The sequence below is a fragment of the Elephantulus edwardii genome, unplaced genomic scaffold (genome assembly GCF_000299155.1).
Source record: "Elephantulus edwardii isolate Elephantulus edwardi_28Jun2011 unplaced genomic scaffold, EleEdw1.0 scaffold00077, whole genome shotgun sequence".
Taxonomy (NCBI): Eukaryota; Metazoa; Chordata; class Mammalia; order Macroscelidea; family Macroscelididae; genus Elephantulus; species Elephantulus edwardii.
In genome coordinates this window covers 13,969,331-13,990,523 of record NW_006399827.1, presented here as the reverse complement: position 1 = coordinate 13,990,523, position 21,193 = coordinate 13,969,331, and the positions used below count along the sequence as shown (strand labels likewise).

At 41.5% G+C, this 21,193-nt stretch overlaps 1 protein-coding gene across 1 annotated transcript in view; it reads right to left on the bottom strand.

The window, feature by feature from the left end:
• Window positions 1-8,901: 8,901 nt before the first annotated feature.
• Window positions 8,902-21,193, bottom strand: part of WIPF2 (WAS/WASL interacting protein family, member 2) — a 42,565-nt gene continuing 30,273 nt past the window's right edge. Inside the window, exons 6-8 of the mRNA XM_006889413.1 lie at window positions 10,671-10,880; window positions 9,154-9,255; window positions 8,902-8,948 (exon numbers count right to left, since the gene is read on the bottom strand). Coding sequence (XP_006889475.1) covers window positions 8,908-8,948; window positions 9,154-9,255; window positions 10,671-10,880 — 353 coding nt within the window. The 3' untranslated portion in view covers window positions 8,902-8,907. The remainder of the gene's footprint in view (window positions 8,949-9,153; window positions 9,256-10,670; window positions 10,881-21,193) is intronic.

Genomic DNA, 21,193 nt, shown 5'->3' with positions numbered 1-21,193 from the left:
TTCTTGCCACTAGGCCACCAGAGCTCCCCCTTTTAAATTATTTTGTGTGTGTACCGTCAAATCAGATCTGACTGGTACAGGAGGAGATTGTTCCTCCTTCTCCAGCAGAGCATCTGGTGGATTTGAACCGTGCACCTCTGGGATTGCAGTACACACAATTTCTTTATAACATCGTTTACAGGAGCTCCTGACCAAAACCCATTTAATGAATAAATGATAGTACAGCAATATTTCAACATTCAGTTCTGATTCCCATGTAAATGGATATAATAACAGCTAAGTTTAAGAGGCACAGGGCACTCTGGTGGCCTTGTAGCAAGAAGCTGTGCTACAGTCCCAAAGGCACTCTGTGTAAGAAGTATGGACAGTGTCCTCCTGCGCTATTTACTGCTTCTGAAAACCCACCAGAGTCAGCTATGGGTCGGTTCTGAGTCTATGATAAACAGCAACAACAAACACATTTTACATATATTAACTTATTTCACCTTCCCAAGAAGAGATAGGCACTATTATAATCCCTACGTGATGGGTGAGCAAAAAGGCCCCAAATCGTATTAACTATAAAAGTAGTCAGTAAGTTAATTTTGGCCCCAGAGTCCAAATTCTTAACGATTTGAGTGATAGTGCTTCTTAAGAAATTGGTTTATCTTAACTAATTTCTACAGTATTGAATACTTAATGTGCTCACTCCAAGAGTCTTAAACTCTTTATCATTTTGGGCCAGCGGCCTCCCGCAAGTTCTTGGCAGCTGTCTCTCCGCCAGTTTCCCCTACAACTCGGCATTCAGCCCTCATTTCACTTTCAACACCCACCCACTCTCCAGCTTTTACACCACACACAACTGCAAGAACGCCTCTGAGCACAAACAATCTGCCTCTCTAACCCTGGACTCAGATCTCCCCTGATTTCAGCTCTCCTCGATTTATTCCGACTTCATCAGACCCGACAGTCCTGGTCCCAGCCTTCACCGAACTCCGCTGCCTCCCAGACCCCAGACTTCCCCGAGAACCTTCTTCCCACCTTACAGGGTTTCGTCACTTCAGTGCAGCTTTTCTTCCACGTCTTACACAACACAGCCTCAAAAATTCTCCACAAGCGCCCAGAGTGACAACCGTCACGAGCCAAGGACCTCCCGTGCTCGCGCCAAATCTTCAGGGTCAAGACGTTCCTTCCTGTCTCCCGCCTAAGTCCGATCGGGCTTCTGATTGGCCGTCGTCAGAACGCCGCGCGCTCTAGTCACCGCCCCCTTCTCCGCACTCGGGCCAGCCGGAAAACCCGAAGCCAATAAGATCATCCCAGGTCTCCCCGCCATCCTGAGGCCACGCCTACAAAATGGTGACGTTACCAACATCCGGGACACTTTTGAAGGTGTAGTTGTGGCAAAGGTTAAGGCGCATCTCTCAGGCTGCAAAGCTCACCGGGGGTTGTAGTCCTTGCTCCGCAACCTACTCTGAATTTACGTGCCCTCCTTTCCCTGTGATGTGGGAACCCTTCTCCCTGCCTAGCGTACCTAATTATCCTGCTGAGCACGGTTTTGAGAGTCTGGCTTGCAGGAAGTGGAAGCTGGGTTTTCCTTAGAGGTAAGATAGTGAAACTTTGTCTCACATACTTTGATCATGTTACAGATTGACACAGTGACTGGAACAATGGTCTTGAACATATCAGATGTCGTGAGAATGGCGCAGGTTAGGGCAAAGTTCAGATCTGTTGTTCTCAGGGTCGCTGAGTTGTAGACAACTCAAGGTCACCTAACTGCACGGTTCGGCATGTAGTTGAACATGGCTCAACAGTTTACTGAAAGTCCATGCACTGGGCGCTAGTTCTCCACCTGGCAAAGCAGAGAGTGATTACAGATCACAGCACTAGGTCTGCCTTAGGACCCAAATGGCTGCCATCCAAACCAGTAGATGTACTGGTAAAGTTCTATGTATGTTTAAATTACACTGTATGGTTAAGGAGTTAAGCCGCCAACTCAAAACAGGCAGTTTGAATGCACCAGCTGCTCTGTAGGAGAAAGATGTGCAACCCCCTCCTGTGAGATTTACTGTCTGAAAACCCCGCTGGAAGGTCGGCTTATCATGAGTCAGTTTCTTTTTGACCACATTTAAGTGGTATCACAGTATCTCAGCTGTTACCTCCGTGAGAAATAAGACCAAACTTATATTCTGTGCACTTCATCATCCCCATATATTCACACATTATGGGAAGTGGAGAATAGTCTTATAATGAAGGAAAAAAAACCCCTCAACAAAACACCAGAAACAAACCAAACCTTTAAAACAAAAAAAAAAAAAAAAAGCGCTAAACACTGGGGATTCTGAGGCCAGGCAAGATAGCTATTAAAAAACAGGTAGCAAGCTGAGATTTTAATGAAAAATAAAAATTAAATAAGTAGTTTACAGGCTAGTTTCCAGTGCTAACACTTACCTAAAACTCAAAAATCAACCACCACCTCACTGCTATGCAGTCGGTTCCATTTATAATCTCCCTTCATCTGTTTCTGAGTGGCTGTAAATCCTTGTGGAAGAAGCTGCCCTTCGTCCAGTGGAGCCATTGGTTTGGACTGCCACCCTCTGGTTAATGCACTACATGATATGATGCACTGTGACCACTATGTTCCTTTAAAATCCAAAACCTAATTCTAGGTGATGGTAAAGATTTTTCTTTCCTGAATAACACATAACAAAGAGCCATAAAGCTAAGAAGCAGGAAAGCAATCATTACTATAAGCAGTTAATTGTAGCTTGTTTACATAGAAGGCAAGAGGGCTCAGTATTTTTTCTGTATCACATTATTCCTCAAAAGCACTCAAAGCATTGTTTCCATTTTACAAATGAAGGAGTAGGAGTTGCACAAATTTGCTTCAAAGTCACACAAACTGTAAAAGAGCTAGAATCAAACCCTTGGCCACTTAATTATAGCATTAATATTAGACGGATGCAGGTTCTAAAATGGCCTAATTGGGAAGTGACGGTAAAGCTTTCCAGCAGGTGAAAACCGTAAAAGTAGGCTTTCAGGAATGAAAAAGGGCTTATATACAGAAGAGGCTTTAGAAATGGGCATTTTTGGTTTCTTTTTTATAGGGCAGTAGAAGTCAGGAAGAAATCTTCACAATTTTTATTTTTATAAACTGGAAAGCTAAAAAAAAATTATCCTGAAAACGTGTATCAGATGTGCCCAGTCAACTTTTAAGATATGGTGGTTGAGTAAAACATAACCCCACTACATTACAGTGGGACACAATGAGTAAAGCAGCCCTATCAGAGGTGGTGAGGTTGATGCAGAATAGAGCAAGGTTCTCATCTGCTGTCCATGGGGTCATCTGCATTGTGGTGTACTCAGTAGCACCTACCACCACAACATACATGAAAATACTCACCAGGAAATTACAGTACTAATTAAAGAACATTCTCCAAGACTAAACGTCCACTATGGAAAAAGGTAAATAGGATGTCAGGACTGAAAAGTTCTACATAAACTACTTGAAGCTTTCCAATTCCATAGGAACTTCCAGTTTCTTCTGTGCCTTTATCCACTGTTTCCTGTCTGCAATGCTACTCACCATCCCTTCCCTGGCTAAATCCTACTAATTTTCTGCATAGGTTTCCCGAGGCAGCTGTCCTTACATCTCTGAGACTCTTCATCTTCATATTGTATATAGATGCCTGGTACAGAGTAAGGAAATGCTTGCCAAATGAAGGAATCAAAAGGCCCATCCTTTGCAAGAACACTTTGCATACAGGCATTTAAATTTCACATGCGTACACTCCTAAAGCTCCAAGGTGAATTCAATTATATACAAAACTGCCTAGACAGGGTTCCAGTGACATCAGAGGTAAAGTGTTTTCCTGTAGTTGCTCTTAAGAGTCAAGACCCTGAGATATTTTAGTTCTCTTCCGTGTATCTGCAGAGCACTAGAAGTCAACAGGCAGCTCCTTGCAATGCTTTGCCGTTTGTGGCCAAGTTGGACTAGGAAATAATTAAGAGGCAAGTTCACCATAAGCAGCTGTGCCCCAGCAGTAATTAGAATGAGCGTCCTTATCACCTGCCAACTCAGAGTCATGGAGGAGGAATCAAACCACACTGGTAGGACTTGTCTGATATCCTATTCACAATAGTGCCCTAATAAGGCTTGGAGATTAAGAAGCTGCAGGTCACTTTGCTCCAACTGAGGGCCATTTAAAGTCACAAGAACAATTACATCAATAAATAGGTAGTTTATTATCATCATATTAGTAACAATGGACCAAATAATCATGAATTCGCTCTGGTCAGTATGGATCAAAAACAAAGAGGCCTTTCACCTCCACCCTCCCGAAACCTCAGTGATTTTATATCTAAAGTGATTCATATACACACCCATTATGAATCAGTAGACCTTTGCTAGTGATGAAAGTACAAGTTGAGAGCAGTGATTATGTCAGCTGACCACAATGAGCAAGGAATGTCTGGTTGAAGTTTACACGTGAAGTCAAAGTTCAAAAATGTGAGCTAAAGCTTCAACCAAGAAGCAGTGAACAGAAACACAATTAACACATAAAAACAGGCAGTGACTGCTCTGCCCCCATCTTTTTCTTCTATTCCTCAATTTGAGAACCTGACACACAGAATGAAAAAAAAAGTTATCAGGAGAGGACTCAGAGGGTATCAGAAATTCAGGGCAAAGGGGTGTGAGGTGGCAAATAATAATGTCCAACCAGTTGTAAGAAACAACTGGTCAGCTTCTGAATCAGAACTGAGTTAGAGCACAGAGCAAACAAGGAGGAGAGAAAATACTTGAGAAGGAAGTTTCAAATACCTTTGCCCAAGTCAGTATATAAGAGGTCTGGAGTCAAACTACTGCACAAACCTAGACTATAAAGACACCCATTTCATCCCTTCCCTAAACCACCATTTGCACCAGTATTCCAGGTAAGAGTACACAGGTTTTTATTTTTTAAAGTAAGGTTTAATTAAACTGCACGGCACCCAGAAGAGAGAGATGTACCAAAGAATCCACCTGAGAGCGGATTATACATCTTGAGATAAGGTGACGGGGAATATCAATGCTATTTGGAAGAAGGAATACTGTAATCAGAATATAACTCCAAAATAAACTGTACAATAAATTATTTTTTAATTGATCCACATGCAGACACACACAGACACATACACACATACTTCACACATTTCATTCTAGTCTTTTATTCAGTGTTGACTGTGACTTCCATGTTGTTCATCCCAGGAAAGGTCCGAGGTTAGGAAGAAAAAGGCTAGGCCCCTCTGTCACTGTATGTGAGATGAAATTTAAGACAATTAGAGGGGGATCCCACTTAGGTTGTCAGAATCATGAGCAGGAGGAAATAGCAGTTAACAAGGAAGATTTTAATTGCTTTAAAGAGGAAGAAAGCACAGAGATCTAACACAAGGCACAATGAACGTGGAGTCAGATGGAACCAAGCCCTGCCTTTAGTTACACAGCTCAATTTCAGTATGTGTTTTTGAAGGTGACTTGTTTTTTTCATGTTGTTTTTAACAGATAAGTAATGAAGGCAGTTGTACTGGCCCTCCTCTTTCCTTTCCCATTCCCTAAAAGGTGACTGGCAGAAGGCCAGTCTGACCACACATCCAGAGACTGAGTTTCAGTAGGAAAAGAAAGATTTTGACTGGAATGTGAAGAATTCAATTTGTAGTTGATTGCAGGTCAGGTTTCCAGGACAGAGCTCACAGTAGTGCCACTAAAGGGCCTCAGATGTCTACTCCACCCCCAGAGTGAGCAGAAGGGCAGACCCTGGAGTTATACTTCTCCCTCACTCCCATAAGCACTCGGCCTATAGATTAGTTCAAGTGATCAGGAGAATAAAAATACACCCCAACCCTGAGTTTGCTCTGTAACAAGTCTATTTACAATTTTTTTCTCACCTCTCCCTGGAGGTAAATCTGCGTGTAAGTTGGGGGCTGTGGGGTGAGATTCCCCAGTGAAATGACTGGTGACTAGTCAGTCTCCTTGTCTTTGCCAGCTGGGAGGGCTGGGATGGATTTCTGGAGACAGAAGCCTCACACCATCAGGTGGAGCAGCACTAAGCACACGCACTCTCTGGACCCAGGCTGTAGAGATGATGGGCTCTGGCGCAGTACATGGAATGAAATCGCCAGACTACAGAAGGTCACACCTGAAATATCAAAGTGCTTTGGTCCAGGTTTGGTGACCAGGGAGAGAAGGAAGAGGGGCATTTAGCTCATTTAAAAATTGGGAGGCCACTTCCCTGCTTATCAGACAGCGCAGTAAGAAACAGCTAAGTTTTTCCTATTAGGGGAAAAACATTACAAAACCAAACCCACACAAGGGCTTTTAACACAGCTTCCTGATGCTTGGTTGGACAATGTCTCTTCCTCTGGGAGGGGATACGGGGTTAACAGGACTGGGCACCAGCCTCAACATGAGACCACCCAATCTTTGACTGAAGAGACGACAGTCCCACAAGCAGATAAAAAGAGCAGTTTAAAAGGTGAGAAGTTTTAGTGCTCTTGCAGCCAGCCCACCTTAAACATGTATTACAAGCTTTTGACAACATACAAAATAGATCAATAACTATGAGGGGATCACATTCCCATTCTTCAATAGTAAATATACATGATAATAAATCTGTTATTAACAGCGAGACCAAATAGTGTATAAGGCAAAAAACATTTAAATAGGTACTGTGTCACTGCCATGCTCTGAAATAGAAACTCCTCTGACTAGATCTAGGCCCGGGACTTTTTTCATGAGGTCAAGACCACACAAATACAGCCAATACCCATGTGACACAGTCTAAATGCTGAAGAATATGAGGGGCAGCAGGTTGGAGAAGAGGACGATATTGACCCCAGTGAAAAGCTGGGGTTTAGCTTTTATCTGTGATATTTATTTCCATACTCTAAGTTTGAGTGCAGGGGGAAAAAAGATACACTTTGATAATATTGTACAAAAGGCATCAATTCCCATTTCAAAAATAAATGGGAAGACTTCACAGTCAAAGTTCAGTAACTTGTCAGCATCTACCCTGGAACTTAGCTGCAGGATCAACTCCTATACTTTCTTCTTTTCCTTCTATTAGTGTCCTTCTTTCAGCTCCAGTCAATTCAGGGTATTAGGAGCACTTCTAAGAGCTAACAGATTTGAATATGAGACTGATAAGTAAGAATTATTAGAGTCTGGTGACTGACCTAATCATTTGTCCCAAGAATCAATGTGGTCCGAAGGATAAAAAAGGAGAGCAGGTCCCATTATAGATCACCTAATCTATGCTCTCCCTCACCTAGCATTGAGAACACTTGGATTTCATCTGGTACCATGCACAAATCCTTTGCCTGTAAATTGCAAAGTTTTGGAAGTTCTCTAAGAAATTTAAACCTGTGATGTGGCCAGTAAATTTTTTTTTCTTTCCTCATTCATGTCAAGAAACATTCATGGCCTCCATGTTCATACACCAAGCTGTGAGCAGCCTCTCAGCTTGGCAATAGCTGTAGCAAACCTAAGTGTCTGGTTTATTGAACCCAGGAAGCCCACTCTTGCTGTGGGAGAAGGGGAAGTCCCTGTCTCATCATGAAGCTTAATTCCTACCTAGATTGGAAATCTATTTTTCTCTGCTCTTTAGGGTTTGGAAGATGAAGAAAACACGTATTGTTGGTTGCCAAGGAAGATGTATTAGACTGAACTGAGGCACATCTTACCAATATTTTTACTATCTTGGCATGGAGGGATCCCTGACCATCCTCAGAAGCTACCTTACCCTTGTTCACACTATTGTTTTTGACCCCTGGGAAGGGGAGAATGGTAAAGAAAGGAATGCAAGGATCCAGCTTAGTCAGATGGGCTCTCAATTTGGAACCAGGTCTTAGTTAAAGCCTTTTGCAGCCCCACAGAGCCAGCCCCTTCCATGAGGTACTTCTTTGCCATGCTGGAGCACCCACCAGGGACTGGAAAGGATAAAGGCCACTGACCTTTATGACAAATAAAAAAGGCTGAGGTGGAGCCAAGGTTAAGGTCAAGGTCTAGGCCCTATTTTCTTATCTCCCACCAGAGGTTTTGAAGTTTGTGAATCAGGAATGAATTATGGTCCCCTATCCTTAGGCCCCCCCTCCAAAGCAACTTTTTTCTTGAAGGGATGGGAACTAAGGGAAGGAAAAACATTCCTCAACCTCAACACCCTGACAAAACAGGATAGACAGTCCCAGAGGATTCAAATGGCTCTTGGTCCCTCTGCTGCAGAGAAACTGACTAGGTGTAAAAGGATTCCCAATTTATTTCACCCTCTCTTTTTATGTGACATTTAGTTTGATTGATTAGTATTTAGTGCTGATACCTAACTTATCCCTGGGAAGGTGAGAGAACAGAACTAAAAATAAAGCAGACCCATATCCTTGCCTTTCCTCCAAACCTGACCTTTAAAATAGATCACTAGTCTGCAAACTCCTTTTATGTTTCTGAAAATGCCCACCTAACCCCAGAAGTCCTGGTGATACCAGCCTCCTAAATGATGAAATAGAATATACCTGCCAAGCTTCCCCTACAGTGGGTAAGAGGAGGTAGGAATAGGACTCTCCATTCAGCCCCAACAGTGAGTTTACTCAACACAAGGCACCTTCCCCCAAAAGGAAAGCAAGAAACATGGAAGCTTGCTTCTTCCTCATCTGGCTAGCAGGGCTGCTAGAAGGTTGAATGCAGGGTTTGAGACCCTACTGCCAAGATAAAGAGTCCGATCACCAAGTCCAGAGACAAGATGCATAGATGGAGGTGAGCTGGGAGGACGCTTGGAGTCTAGGGGTTGGGTGCACTGGAGAAACACATCAGGAGCTCTCATGCAGGTTTCAGGGGAATGGAAGGGACCATCTGAGAAGAAAGAAGGTCCATCCTTTTCCTGAAGAACAAGACCAAGCCAGGCTTCACCTGAGAATGGGTGGTAACGGTGGTGCTCCGCGGGCAGCTGGAAAACAAAAAACCACACTCACTAAGATCACCTATTAGACTTCCTAGTCTTTAAATTTAACAACTGGCAAACTCTTTAATAATAAACGAAAAATTTTACTAAAATGAAGGTAAGGAGAAGTAAATTTTCACCCAAGAAAATAAATGTGCAAATTCTGCATTCTATGTAGATATGGAGGAGCATTCATTACTAATCGTCTCACCTCGGTTTGTTTTGCTAGGATATATTCTCTGAAAATGTCTATATTCTTCTGGAGCAGGAAAGTCTTCTACTGGATGGAAGGAATACTTTGACTCAAAATCATCTGAAAAAGAACAGCCATGTGTATCACCCATTGTGTGCTCCCACAGAATTCTGTCACTAAGACTCTCCCATCACCAGTCTCCTGTCCATTCTGATGGACTGGCAGGCCTACCCCACCCAGTAAGGCATGACTACTGAGACAGGAACAGTATTACACTCTATGCCACACATGCTAAAAGGCTCTTTAAGCTTGATTTCTTGGGCTGATTCTTTAAGCCAGGGTCGTGAACTAGTTCAGTCACGTAGTGAAATCTAAACAGATCTAAATTTTCCATATCTGGATGAACTGGAGTAACAGCAACAGAGGAAAGCAGAGGTCAGAGCCCTGAAGTGGAAAATTCAGAAAAGGTATAATAAGACTTTTCAGGGGACTAATGCAAGAAATTGAGGAAGAAGAGGAATGTGAGAGCTTTCAGTGTTTGGCAAACAGACCAGAATTACTGCCAGGACTAAAGAGAGAAACACTTCAAGGTAGCACAACTGGTGCCATCCTTGAATTGGGCACAGTTGTGTTCAACTCTGCTGTGCTATGCAATGTACACACTGTCCTTTTTTCTAAGAGGTGAATTTCAGTTTCTAGCAGGGCCATCACCTGAAATTTTTCCTCTTCCAATTCACCCACATTTCACAAATCCAAGTCCATTCCATTTCATGTTTTCAGTCTTGACTAAACTGAAAAGAACTGGTTCTAAGCCCTATTTTAGATCTTTCCACAAAAATTCAGGCATAAAGAGGAAAACTCAGCTGTGGCACAGGGGCAGAAAGAAATACATTTCTGTTTTTCAGTACGTTTTCTTAGAAACTGTTACCAGCGGAAACCAATGGGACTGAATTCATAAACTGGTAGAAGTTCACCTAAAATAGGAATACGTATCTCCTCCTAGAGAGAAATTTGACCAGAAAATTCTCTTTTGGTACAGGTTACCATCATTTAGCAATTAGACACAGCTGGGACAGCTATCGCACAGCCCCACGCCATTCCCTCTCTAAAAGAAAGCTCAAATGTATTGGCTCAATCATAGTCTAGGTTTCCATACTAAAGACATCTTCACTTTTTTTGAGACGCTCATCGCCTGGGTCTCTTACTTGCTGACACATCAACTCTAAAGGGCTTAAATAAAGGAGTGATGAGGAACCTTGACTGCCTTTTGGGAAGGATTTAAAGTTTCAGTTAGGACCTTTGAATGTTTTTGTCTTTCATAATTGATTTAAAAGATTATCTAACAATGATTTTTATCATCTATACATAACCTAGCAATTGATTACAAGTTTAAGGACTTACTGATTATAAGAGTAAGTACTTGGGTAGTAGTAAAGTTTCTAAAATAAAGATGTTTTCTTACCAAAAAATAAAGACATCTTTAAAATAAAAATTTCAGACCACTGGAGTTAGTGAAGTGAGGCCTTGCTACTCACCCAAGAAAGATCGGACCGTGGTAATAGAATCTCTATGGCCATTCCTCAGGGGTGGAGGTGGAGGAGGAGGAGGCCCAGCTGGTGTCCTTGAGGGTGGAGGGGGAGGCTTTCCTCGACTCAGAGGTTCTGACCCATGCATTCGGTATGGTGGCGGGGGAAGGGGTGCATCCCTGGCACCATTTCGGATCATGGGTGGTGGGGGTGGTGGAGCTGCAATCAAAATCAAAGTAATTAGGCTTGGAAGTGAGAGGCAGAGGGATCTGAGACATAGGATAAAAGAGCGCTTTGGTGCTTTGTCAAAGAGCCAGCCTCTGTGAATAAATAGCATGTATTCACCCACCCTTACATTCCTAGTTCTTTAACAGTGTCACTATTCTCTCAGATGTCACAGTTCAGAAAAACGTCTGACTCTTCCAATTCCCATTTCAGTCAAGAATCCTACCAATTCTTGATTTTCCCCCTTTTTTCTTGTTTGTCTTCCTCCACAATTCGAACTGAGGTCTCTCATATTTAGTCTGTTGTTTACTGCAGAGTCAGAACCAATCCATAGCTGACCCTCTGGTGGGTTTTCAGAGGCAGTTAATAGCACAGGAGGAGACTGCCCATCCTCCTGCAGAGCAGCTGGTGGTGGCCTCGAACCACAAGGCTTCAGGATTGCAGTGCAGCTTCTTGCCACTAGGCCACCAGAGCCAGGGTACTGCAAAAACTTCCCAAATGTTTGTTCACTCTTGTCCTTCCATGCCATATACCAAGTCACTAACTTCCCTAAAATATTTGCTCAATTTTTTTCAATGGCTTTACATTTCCTTTATTGTAGTCTGAAGTTGTGAGCTTCCATCCATTTATTCTCCTTCTCATTGCTTACACAGTAAGTAACCTACCATGACAGTAAATCTGACTGCATCTTGTCCCACTTTTATTCCTAGGGTATTAGATACCCCTCTTTTGCAACTCAACTGCAACATATGCATATCTCTACCACTCTACTTTATCATAATTTTTTTTCTATAATTGTATTTTATTAATTTTCATAAACATTTACAGAGATTTTGGGTTTCCATTCATTCATTGTTGCACTATTCTCTCTACCCTCCTCCCAGTTTGTTCTTGTCCAAATGCCACAGTGCTTGTCAAAGCCAGTTCTGATTAATCTTCTTTGTCAGTGTGTCCTTTGCCATTCCCTATCACTCCTCCCTGAGAGAGACTTCACCCTGATTCATAAGGGAAAGGGGATGGCGTATTCTCTTAGCTACTTCCTGCTGAAAAGGGACGCTGTGGGTTTCAGGGTGAAGATCTTCTCTCACTACTCTAAAGGGCCCCTTTGGCAGTAGGAAACACATAGACTATTATGGAGCATAATTGTTTTTTATAAAGTCCTTCTCCTGAGTAAGGGAGCTCTGGTGACCTGGTGGTAAGGAGTTATACTCCCAACTCAAAGGTAAATGATCCGAATCCATCAGCTGATCCTTCAAAGAACGATGGGAAATCTTCTGTATATTTTACTGCCTCTGAAAACCCCCAAGGATCAGTGCTAAGTCAATTCCAACTCTCCTAGTGTACTATGTATTCCTTAAAATCAAAGCAGTTATTATTCACCTGTGTTTCCACAAGCAATCAAACAGAGCACATAGTAGTAGGCAATCAATGTTTGTTCAGTAAACAGAATTAACACGTTTCGCTCTCTAACTCCTCTCAGATGCCATTTCTTACCCTTTTTATCAAACTAGATATAACTTCAAAATTCAACTAGTTTCTTTTTCTCAAGTCTCCCAGATCAGCTCACTCTATTCTGACCTCCTCGTTCTTTGTTGTCCTATGGCAGATAGAAGCTCCTGCCCTATTCTGGCCCTCAGTAATACGTACTAAAGTGAGATATTCAAATTATATGTAGTAGGAGGCTAACCAATGTTCAGCTTGGTTTTATATTGTCCAAAGGTAGTGTCACTACACAGGACAAAATGGGAACAATTCTTTTGGAATTAGGGAGTCCTGGTGGTCTAGTGGGTAAGGTGCACTGCCAATTTAAAGGCCAGCAGTTCAAATGTTCCAGTTGTTCTATGGAAGAAAGTGGACAATCTGCTCCTGTATAATTTATAGCCTCTGAAAACTCATTAAAAGGCCAGCTATGAATTGATTCCAAGTCACAGCAATGAGCTGAGTTGTTATTTTGCAATTACCAGATATACTCATAAAAATCATTCTATGATGGCCATATTTCATTTTTGAGGTCTTCAGCAAGTCTGATGCTACTTTTTGAACATTTGCAATAATCAAATCCAACTTAAATGAAAAAAAAAGTGACACCAAGTAGAAGGTAATGTTACAAGTAAATGTAAAGAAATGTTAGCATCAATGGATTATGTATAAACTCTCCCAATGGCAACATCAAAGAAACAGGTTCTGATGTGTAAACTGTATTATTCCTATCTACCTTTGAATTAACTAGTAATAATTGTTGTGTCTGTTGTTATGTATCATCAAGTTGAAACAAACTCATAGCTGATCCTCCAGCAGTTTTCTGAGGCTGTAAATTGCACAGGAATAGAAAGTCCCTCTTCCTCCCACAGGGCACTCATAAATTCAAACCACATGCCTTTGGGGTGCCAGAGCAACCAACCCCTTACCACCAAGCCACCAGAACTCCCTACTACTAATAATAGTGGCTACCATTTACTGTGTATCCATTATGTTCTAGGCACTGTCCTGGACATTTTACAAAGAGCAAATATTTAAAAATTCTCACAACTATTTTTGGAAAGTATGTGGTATCATCTCCATTTCACAAGTTAGGAAACTAGGACTCAGGTTTTGGACTAAGGTCATAGATCTAACACAGATCCAACCAACTGGTACAACAATCCACAAAGACAATGTTTAACATACTTTGGTAAGTAACAAATGAAATCATAAAAGCTTCAGAACAGTCACCAATGGTATAATGTAACTATTGGTCTCTCTCTGTACGGAGCAAAGAAAAGGTTAGAAAGTCAAAGATTATTAGTCCACAGGGCTAATAAACCATCTAAACTTCAGTTTGGTGACCATGAGACAAGAAGAACTACATGGCGCCCAGCTGCTAGTGCTGACAGATCTAAAAGGGATGACAATAGAAGGCCCTGATTGAGTGGAAGAAAAATGTGGACTAAAACTCAGAATTATAAAAAATGAGCAGGTTTACTGGTTGAGGGAGACTAACCCCCACCACTATGGTCTTTAGTCATCCTTCAACATGGAACTGATCAATCCTGTGAGTTAAAGACAGATGTGTAAGGTGATGAACAATGCCAGGGAGGGACATACTCGTCAAAAAAGCAACCACAGAAGACCAAAAGGATAGCATTCACCCAGGGATAGAGCTCTAAAGGCAGGAAGGGACTGGGACAAATGGAAATGGGAAACACAGGGGAGGAAGTGAAAGGAGCACTGTTACAATGTATTGTAATCAGTGCCAAGAAACAATGTCTTGTAATTGTTGAAGGAGAACCAATTTGCTCTGTAAACTTTCATGCAAATGACAATAAAAAGTTTAAAAAAAACCCAAAAAATAAGACTCAGCACAATCATGTTCTATCATGATCCTTTTCTAATTGCTTCTCCTAATGATTACAAATACATATCTGCCCAACTAGGTTTATAAGCCCATGAGGTAGAACTGTGGCTTTGGGTTTCTTTTTTTTTAATTTGTTCGCATGTTTTCGTTAAGGCTTTGGGTTTCTAAAGTGTGTTGAATTCCTTACTCTCTCCTCACCACTCTTCCTCTGCCAAAGATGCTGCAGAGCTGCTCTTGCCCGCAAGCCCTGTCACTTATACTGCAGGGTCATTAGCCTGAGACCTGTTGTAGTTATGGAAACCACCAGTCTCCAAGCTTTCAAACTCGGAGGTGGGGACATTCTTTTACAAAAGTCAGGAGCCAGCCTGATATGTTCATTTTAGCAAACTGTCATGAGGATGTTATGGAGAACTGAAAAATGGCCACTTAAAACGGGTAGAGAGGCGAGCTCTGGTGGTCTTAAAGCAAGAAGTTGCACTGCAATCCAAGAGGTGCACGGTTCGAATCCATCAGATGCTCTGCTGGAGAAGGAGGAACAATCTCCTCCTGTACCAGTCAGATCTGATTTGATGGTACACACAAAAAAGTAATAAAATAAATTAAAAACAACAACAACAACAACAACAAAAAAACAACAAAAACAGGTAGAGTACAATCCCAGAGGTACATGGTTCAAATATACCAGCTGCTCTGCTGGAGAAGGAAGAACAGTCTCCTCCTGTGCCAGTCAGATCTGATTTGAAGGTACACACACAAAAAAATAATAAAATGGGTAGAGAGAAGACTACGTCACTTAAGAGAGCATGTTTCAGGGAGCGCTGGTGGCCTAGTGGCAAGAAGCTGCACTGCACTCCCAGAGATTAATGGTTTGAATCCACCAGATGCTCTGCTGGAGAAGGAGGGACACAATCTCCTCTTGTACCCGTCAGATCCAATTTGCCAGCACACGCACAAAAAATATAAAAAAAAAAAAGAAAAGAAGAAGAAAAAAAAAGAGTCAATGTTTCAATAATAAATGCATAACTCATTATTTCTCCTTAATTAGTCAGAATTTCCCCAGAGTGACCACAGTTAAGCATGTAGCATAGCAATGAGATGTTTTGTTGTTACGTGCCATCAAGTCACTTGCGACTCATGGCGACCCTATGTACAACAGCCCTAAACTCCATTCTGTCCTGTGCCAATCGCACTGTCTCTGACACTCCCATTCCAATTACCCCAATCACTGAATCAATCCACCTCATAGAGGGCCTTCCCCTCCTGCGCTGTCCCTCCACCCTCCCAAGCATGATGTCCTTCTCCAAGGACCGGTCTCTCCTCACAACATGTCCAAAGTATGTTAGATGGAGCCTCAGAATCCTTGCCTCCAAGGGGCCACCAGGTTTAACCCTTTCCAGGATGAATCTGTTTGTTTTCCTAGCAGTCCATGGTATTCTCAATACTCTTCTCCAGCACCACAGCTCAAAGGCATCAATTCTCCTTCTATCCTCCCTGGTCATTGTCCAACTCTCTGATGCATAACAAGTGATTGTGAAGACCATGGCCTATATCAAACGCACCTTAGACTCCAGAGAGGCACCATTGCTCTTCAGTACTTTGGAGAGGTCCCTAACAGCAGACTTTCCCATGGCAATGCGCCTTTTAATTTCCTGGCTACTGGTGCCAAGAGTGTTGACTGTGGAGCCAAGCAAACTAAAGCTGTGTACAATCTCAATCTCTTCACCATCCATCCTGATGTTGCTAATTGGTCCAGTGGTGAGAAATCTTTGTCTTCTTGACACTGAGCCTCAATCCATATTGTAGGCTGCAGTCCTTGACCCTCTGCAGCAGGTGCTTCAGGTCCTCTTCAGTTTCAGCAAGCAGGGTTGTGTCATCTGCATAACGCAGATTGTTGATAAATCGTCCACCAATCTTGACCCCACATTTCTCCTCATAGAGCCCAGCCTCCCAGATAATCTGTTCTGCATACAGGCTGAAAAGGTATGGAGATAGGATGCATCCCTGGCATACGCCCTTCCCAATTTTGAACCATGCAGTGTTCCCTTGTTCTGTTCTGACGACTGTCTCCTGGTCCAAGTATAAGTTTCGCATTAGAACGATCAAGTGTTCTGGGATTCCCATTCTTCTCAGAGTCAGCCACAGTTTGTTATGATCCACACAGTCAAATGCCTTTGCATAGTCAATGAAACACAGATAGACATTCCTCTGGTATTCTCTGCTCTCAGCTAAGATCCACCTAACATCAGCTACAATATCCCTAGTACCATGACCCCTTCTAAACCCAGCCTGGACTTCTGGTAGTTCTCTGCTGATGTGCTGTTCCAGTCGTTTTTGGATAATCTTCAGTAAAATCTTGCTTGCATGTGAAATCACTGAGATTGTTCTATAGTTTCCACACTCTGTTGGGTCACCTTTCTTTGGGATAGGCACAAATATAGATCTCTTCCAGTCAGTTGGCCAAGTGGTTGTTCTCCACACATATAGGGAGGGAGTTTCCATAAATGTTTAGTTTTCACTTTTCATTAGATACTCTTTGAAAGTCAATTCTCTTTCATTTTTTTAAATTATGAATAGAACCCAGTAGAGGCCATTATTAAAATCTCCTTAACCAGCACATTTCTGAGCCTTGTTTTCATTGCAAATCTGCCCAAATTTCACATTCTAAATTTTCTAGGTAACGCTCCTCAAAATATTTCCCTGAAACTTAGGTTTCTCAGGATCCTAAGTATCAGTATCTACTGCTAGGCCAGGCCCAGGAGAGTAAGGTAGACACTGCTATCTAGCTTGGTTTAAAAGGACACTAGCCACACTGGGCAGCTGACAGTGACAAAAGACAATCTGGGCTGGCAAAACAGGACAGGACCAAACTGATCTGTTTGGCACCTTCAGTTCTCAGGGAGGATCATGCCAATGAAGGCATGTTCTCTCCAATGAGCATCAGTTCACAAAAGAAGCCATGTGGTAGGAGGCAAGCTTTTAAAATCCAAGATAACCTTGAATTTAAGAAATGCATAATGAAATAAAATCTTCCAAAAAGAAAAATTATCTTTAAAACAGGCAATTTTTTTCCTACCCTGCAAAAGGAAAAACTTAGAAAAAAATAACTTAGTACTAGTGTTACAAGAATTTTGGTTTTGTCTTAAAAACATCTTAATGAAACCTGCAAAAACCCCCCTGAAATAGATACTTTGATCTCCATTTTACAGGTAAGAAATTGAAACTGTTGAGTGAAAGCTGAGAACTTTTGGAACCAGGAATTCTAAAACCAGTAAACCAGTTGTCATGGAGTAGATCTCAACTCCGACATGAAAACAGGTTTTTTAAATCTCTGAAAAGGCCAAGGAGAATTACAGTGTACACTCGTAAATATAAGTAATACAGAATAACATACAGAAGCAGTATGTTACAGGGTGGAATGCTAACTGAAATAGGTGGTTTGAATCCACCACGCACTCCTTGGCGGATGGACAGCCCAACGCTGTCCCCCTCTATAAAGATTTATAGTCTTGAAAACCTGACAGAAGATTGTCACGAACTGGAATATGCTCAACGGTAGTGGGTAGGTTATGATGTAATAACAGAGGCAAGTCCATGAACCATGTGAAAGCACTTTATATAAAATTGCTACTGTTCATAAAACACTCTCTTATCTATCTTTGATTTTCACAATCTCCTCTCAAACTACTCTTAACAATATCCGGGAGCTCTGGTGGCCTATTGGCAAGAATCTGCACTGCATTCCCAGAGGTGCGTGGTTTTAATCCACCTGATGCTCTGCTGCAGAAAGAGGGACAATTTCCTCCTGTACCAGACAGATGTGATTTGACGGTATGCACACAAAAAATAATAAAATACAATTTAAAAAAAAAAATTCTATGGATGAAGAAATACACTCAGAGAACAAATGATGTGCCCATGGTCACACAACTCACAGACAGATCCAAAACTCAAAAGACGTCTGGCTAAAGTAGCTCTTTTTCCCCAGTATGGGACTCCTTAAATACCACTGCTCTTGTTACTGATTAGGAAAGCATGTTAAGGCCTCTGGCAAGCCTTAACGTTGATGACAGGTAATGGGCAGAAAAACACAGCTCTAACTTCAAAATTTTCTGAAGAACCACAGAGAAAGAACTGAGCAGTGTGAAGCAATAGGTTACAGACATGTAAAGCTACTCAACTGCCCACAGAAATTTCTCTTCTTTTATTCTTCAACAATAAGAGACATAGGCTCTACTCAAATAATGGATCTTTTTTTTAAAAAAAATCTCTAAATAAAAAATGGGATTTTAGTAACAATAAATGAATATTTTTTTAAAAAGTGAAGTGGGGGAGGGGGAAGAAAGAAGAGGGGATAAAATGTGCAACAATTAATGAATGAAAACCTAACATAAAAAAATTATTAAAAAAGTTTAAAAAATTTCTAAATTTAAAAAAAGCAAAATATTTACTGTCTGCCCTTTGACGATATATAGTGGATGTAAATGTGTTCAATGGGTTGCTCAATTCTCCTGAATTTTTTCCCCTTTCAGAAATAAAAGTGTATGTTTTCTTTTTTTAATTGTGATTTTAACGCAAGTTTAACAGAAAGGTTGAGTTTTCATTCATTCACTGTTGCACATTTTCATCCCTCCCCTTCCTTTCCGCCTCCCCAAGTCCACTTTACAATGCAATGCACCTCTTGTTCCAGGTTGCTGCCATAAGGTATGTGGTTTTCAACCATGAAAACATCACCTTGATTTTTAAAACTTTATAAAATCGTGTGAAAAAGAATGGATAAGTTGTTTCCAGTCATCCCAACAAAAAATTAACAGATGAAGCTCTGGTAATCTAGTAGGTAAGGAGCTGATTGCACTGCCAACCCCAAGGCAGGTGGCTCAAATTCACCGGCTGCTCCAGGGGAGAAAGATGGGCAGTCTCCTTTCTTGTAATTTACAGATTATGAAAAATCTGATGGAGTTGGTTCCAATGAGTTTTGTCATTTATTCAAAAAATCACTTCAAAAATCACATGAAAAGTAAGTTCCCTGCTGCCCCAACAACAACAACAAAAAAATCAATTAAAAAAATCCTTAAACTGAAATAAAGAAAAATTTAAGTCTAAACTTTGTCGAATTAAAGGTCACCTTAGGGGGAGCTCTGGTGGCCTAGGGCAGGAAGCTACACTGCAATCTCAGGGGAAAGTGGTTTGGATCCACCAGATGCCCTGCTGGAGAACGAGGGACAATCTCCTCCTATATCAGTAAGATCTAATTTGACGGTACACACACAAAAAAGATTTTTTTTTTTTAAAAAAAGGTCACCTTAGGACTATATCCTTGGGACCAGAGCTAGGAGATGGGTCAGGAATGCATCAGGCTATTGTGTCTATGTCTATGTTGGACTACAGACTCCTAGTGTACAACTCCATAAGCACTTATCCACAGAGCTCAGGTTAAACAGATTTTATGCCTTCTTGATGAAATGACTTCTTAATCACTGTTCTATCACACTGGAGCTTACAGTTTAAAGCCAGAAACCATTCAGGGATGGTACAGCTCAAAATTGAACAATACAAGAACACCAAAAGCCACTGGTGCCAAGTTGTTCGAACTCATGGTGACCCCTCCTGGGTTTCGGAGACTGTAAATCTTTATGGGACAAACGACCATCTTTCTTTTGTGAAGTGTTTGGTGGAATCAAACTGTTGACCTTTCAGTTAGCCCAATACGTTACACACTATACCACTAATATTCTGGATGAATTACTACAGATCTAATAAGGATGTCAACATTCCTAAGCCTAAAAGGGTCCCAGATGGCTGTCATGGTTTTTTTCCACTCTCCAATTTCAATTAAGTAATTTTTTTAGAAAGACTGCTTAACTTTTTTTTTACTTTTTTCTAGGGTTACTTAGAAGAAAATTCCTAGTCTTAATTTCTTCCTTTACCACTTTAGGTTCTTAGCCTCATTATGATAATCACTCCTTTACAAACATCCTTCATTTCCTTTTCCCTTAGTTCCACATGCTTAAAATATGCATTTAACCTTGGTTAAATACAACTATGCACCTACAAATTCACATATGAACACACGCCACATTGGTTAATCCCATCATCACTGTGCAGTACCATTGCATCAGAATCAACTTTTAGCTAATCCGCCAGAGGGTTTTCTGAAGTAGTAAATCACATGGGAGGAGACTATTTCTCCCACATAGCAGTGGATTTGAACTGCAGTGCAGCTTCTTACCACTATGACACCAAAGCTCCCTAATCTCTCACTGAGACTAATCTTATTAAATGGTCCCTAATGTCAAGAAAATTCTGTAGTCTGGAACTTCTCCAAATTACAGAGGACAAGGATGTCAATCTGGACAAAGGAGGTCCTGATTCAGGCAATGGTCTTTTCAATCATTTGTCATGCATCTGACTCTCAGCTGAACAATGAATAAGGATGACAGAAGAGATGATGTCTTTGACTCGTAGTACTGAAGAGTACTGAAAACCTGATAGACTGCCAAAAGAATGAACAGGTATATCTTAGAAAAGGTGCAGGTTAAACCTTTGTCTCACATACTTTGGGCATGTTGTTAGGAGAGGCTTATTATCTTTGAAAGGGGACATATCATGCAAGGCAGAGGGTCAGTAAAAGAGAGGAAGATCCTTAACCAGAAGGATTGATGGATTGACTGCTGCAATGGGCTCAAGTGTGTCAGAAAGCTGAAGATGACATAGCATAGGGCAGGATTCAGAGGTTTTCTTCAAAGTTTGCTGTGAGTCATATCGACTTAATGGCACCTAACAATATCAAGTAGGTTTTTAGCACTGTTGGCAACTTGCCACATTTCTCTAGTCCATCTACTCTCCACACTCCTAGATGACTGTTTCATACCTCCTTCTGTCTCCACGTCTCACTTCATACTCACTGGCTGGCTTTCTATTCCACTGAGAAAACAGAAGCACATCAGAAGAAACTGTACAAGCTACTATGACCACA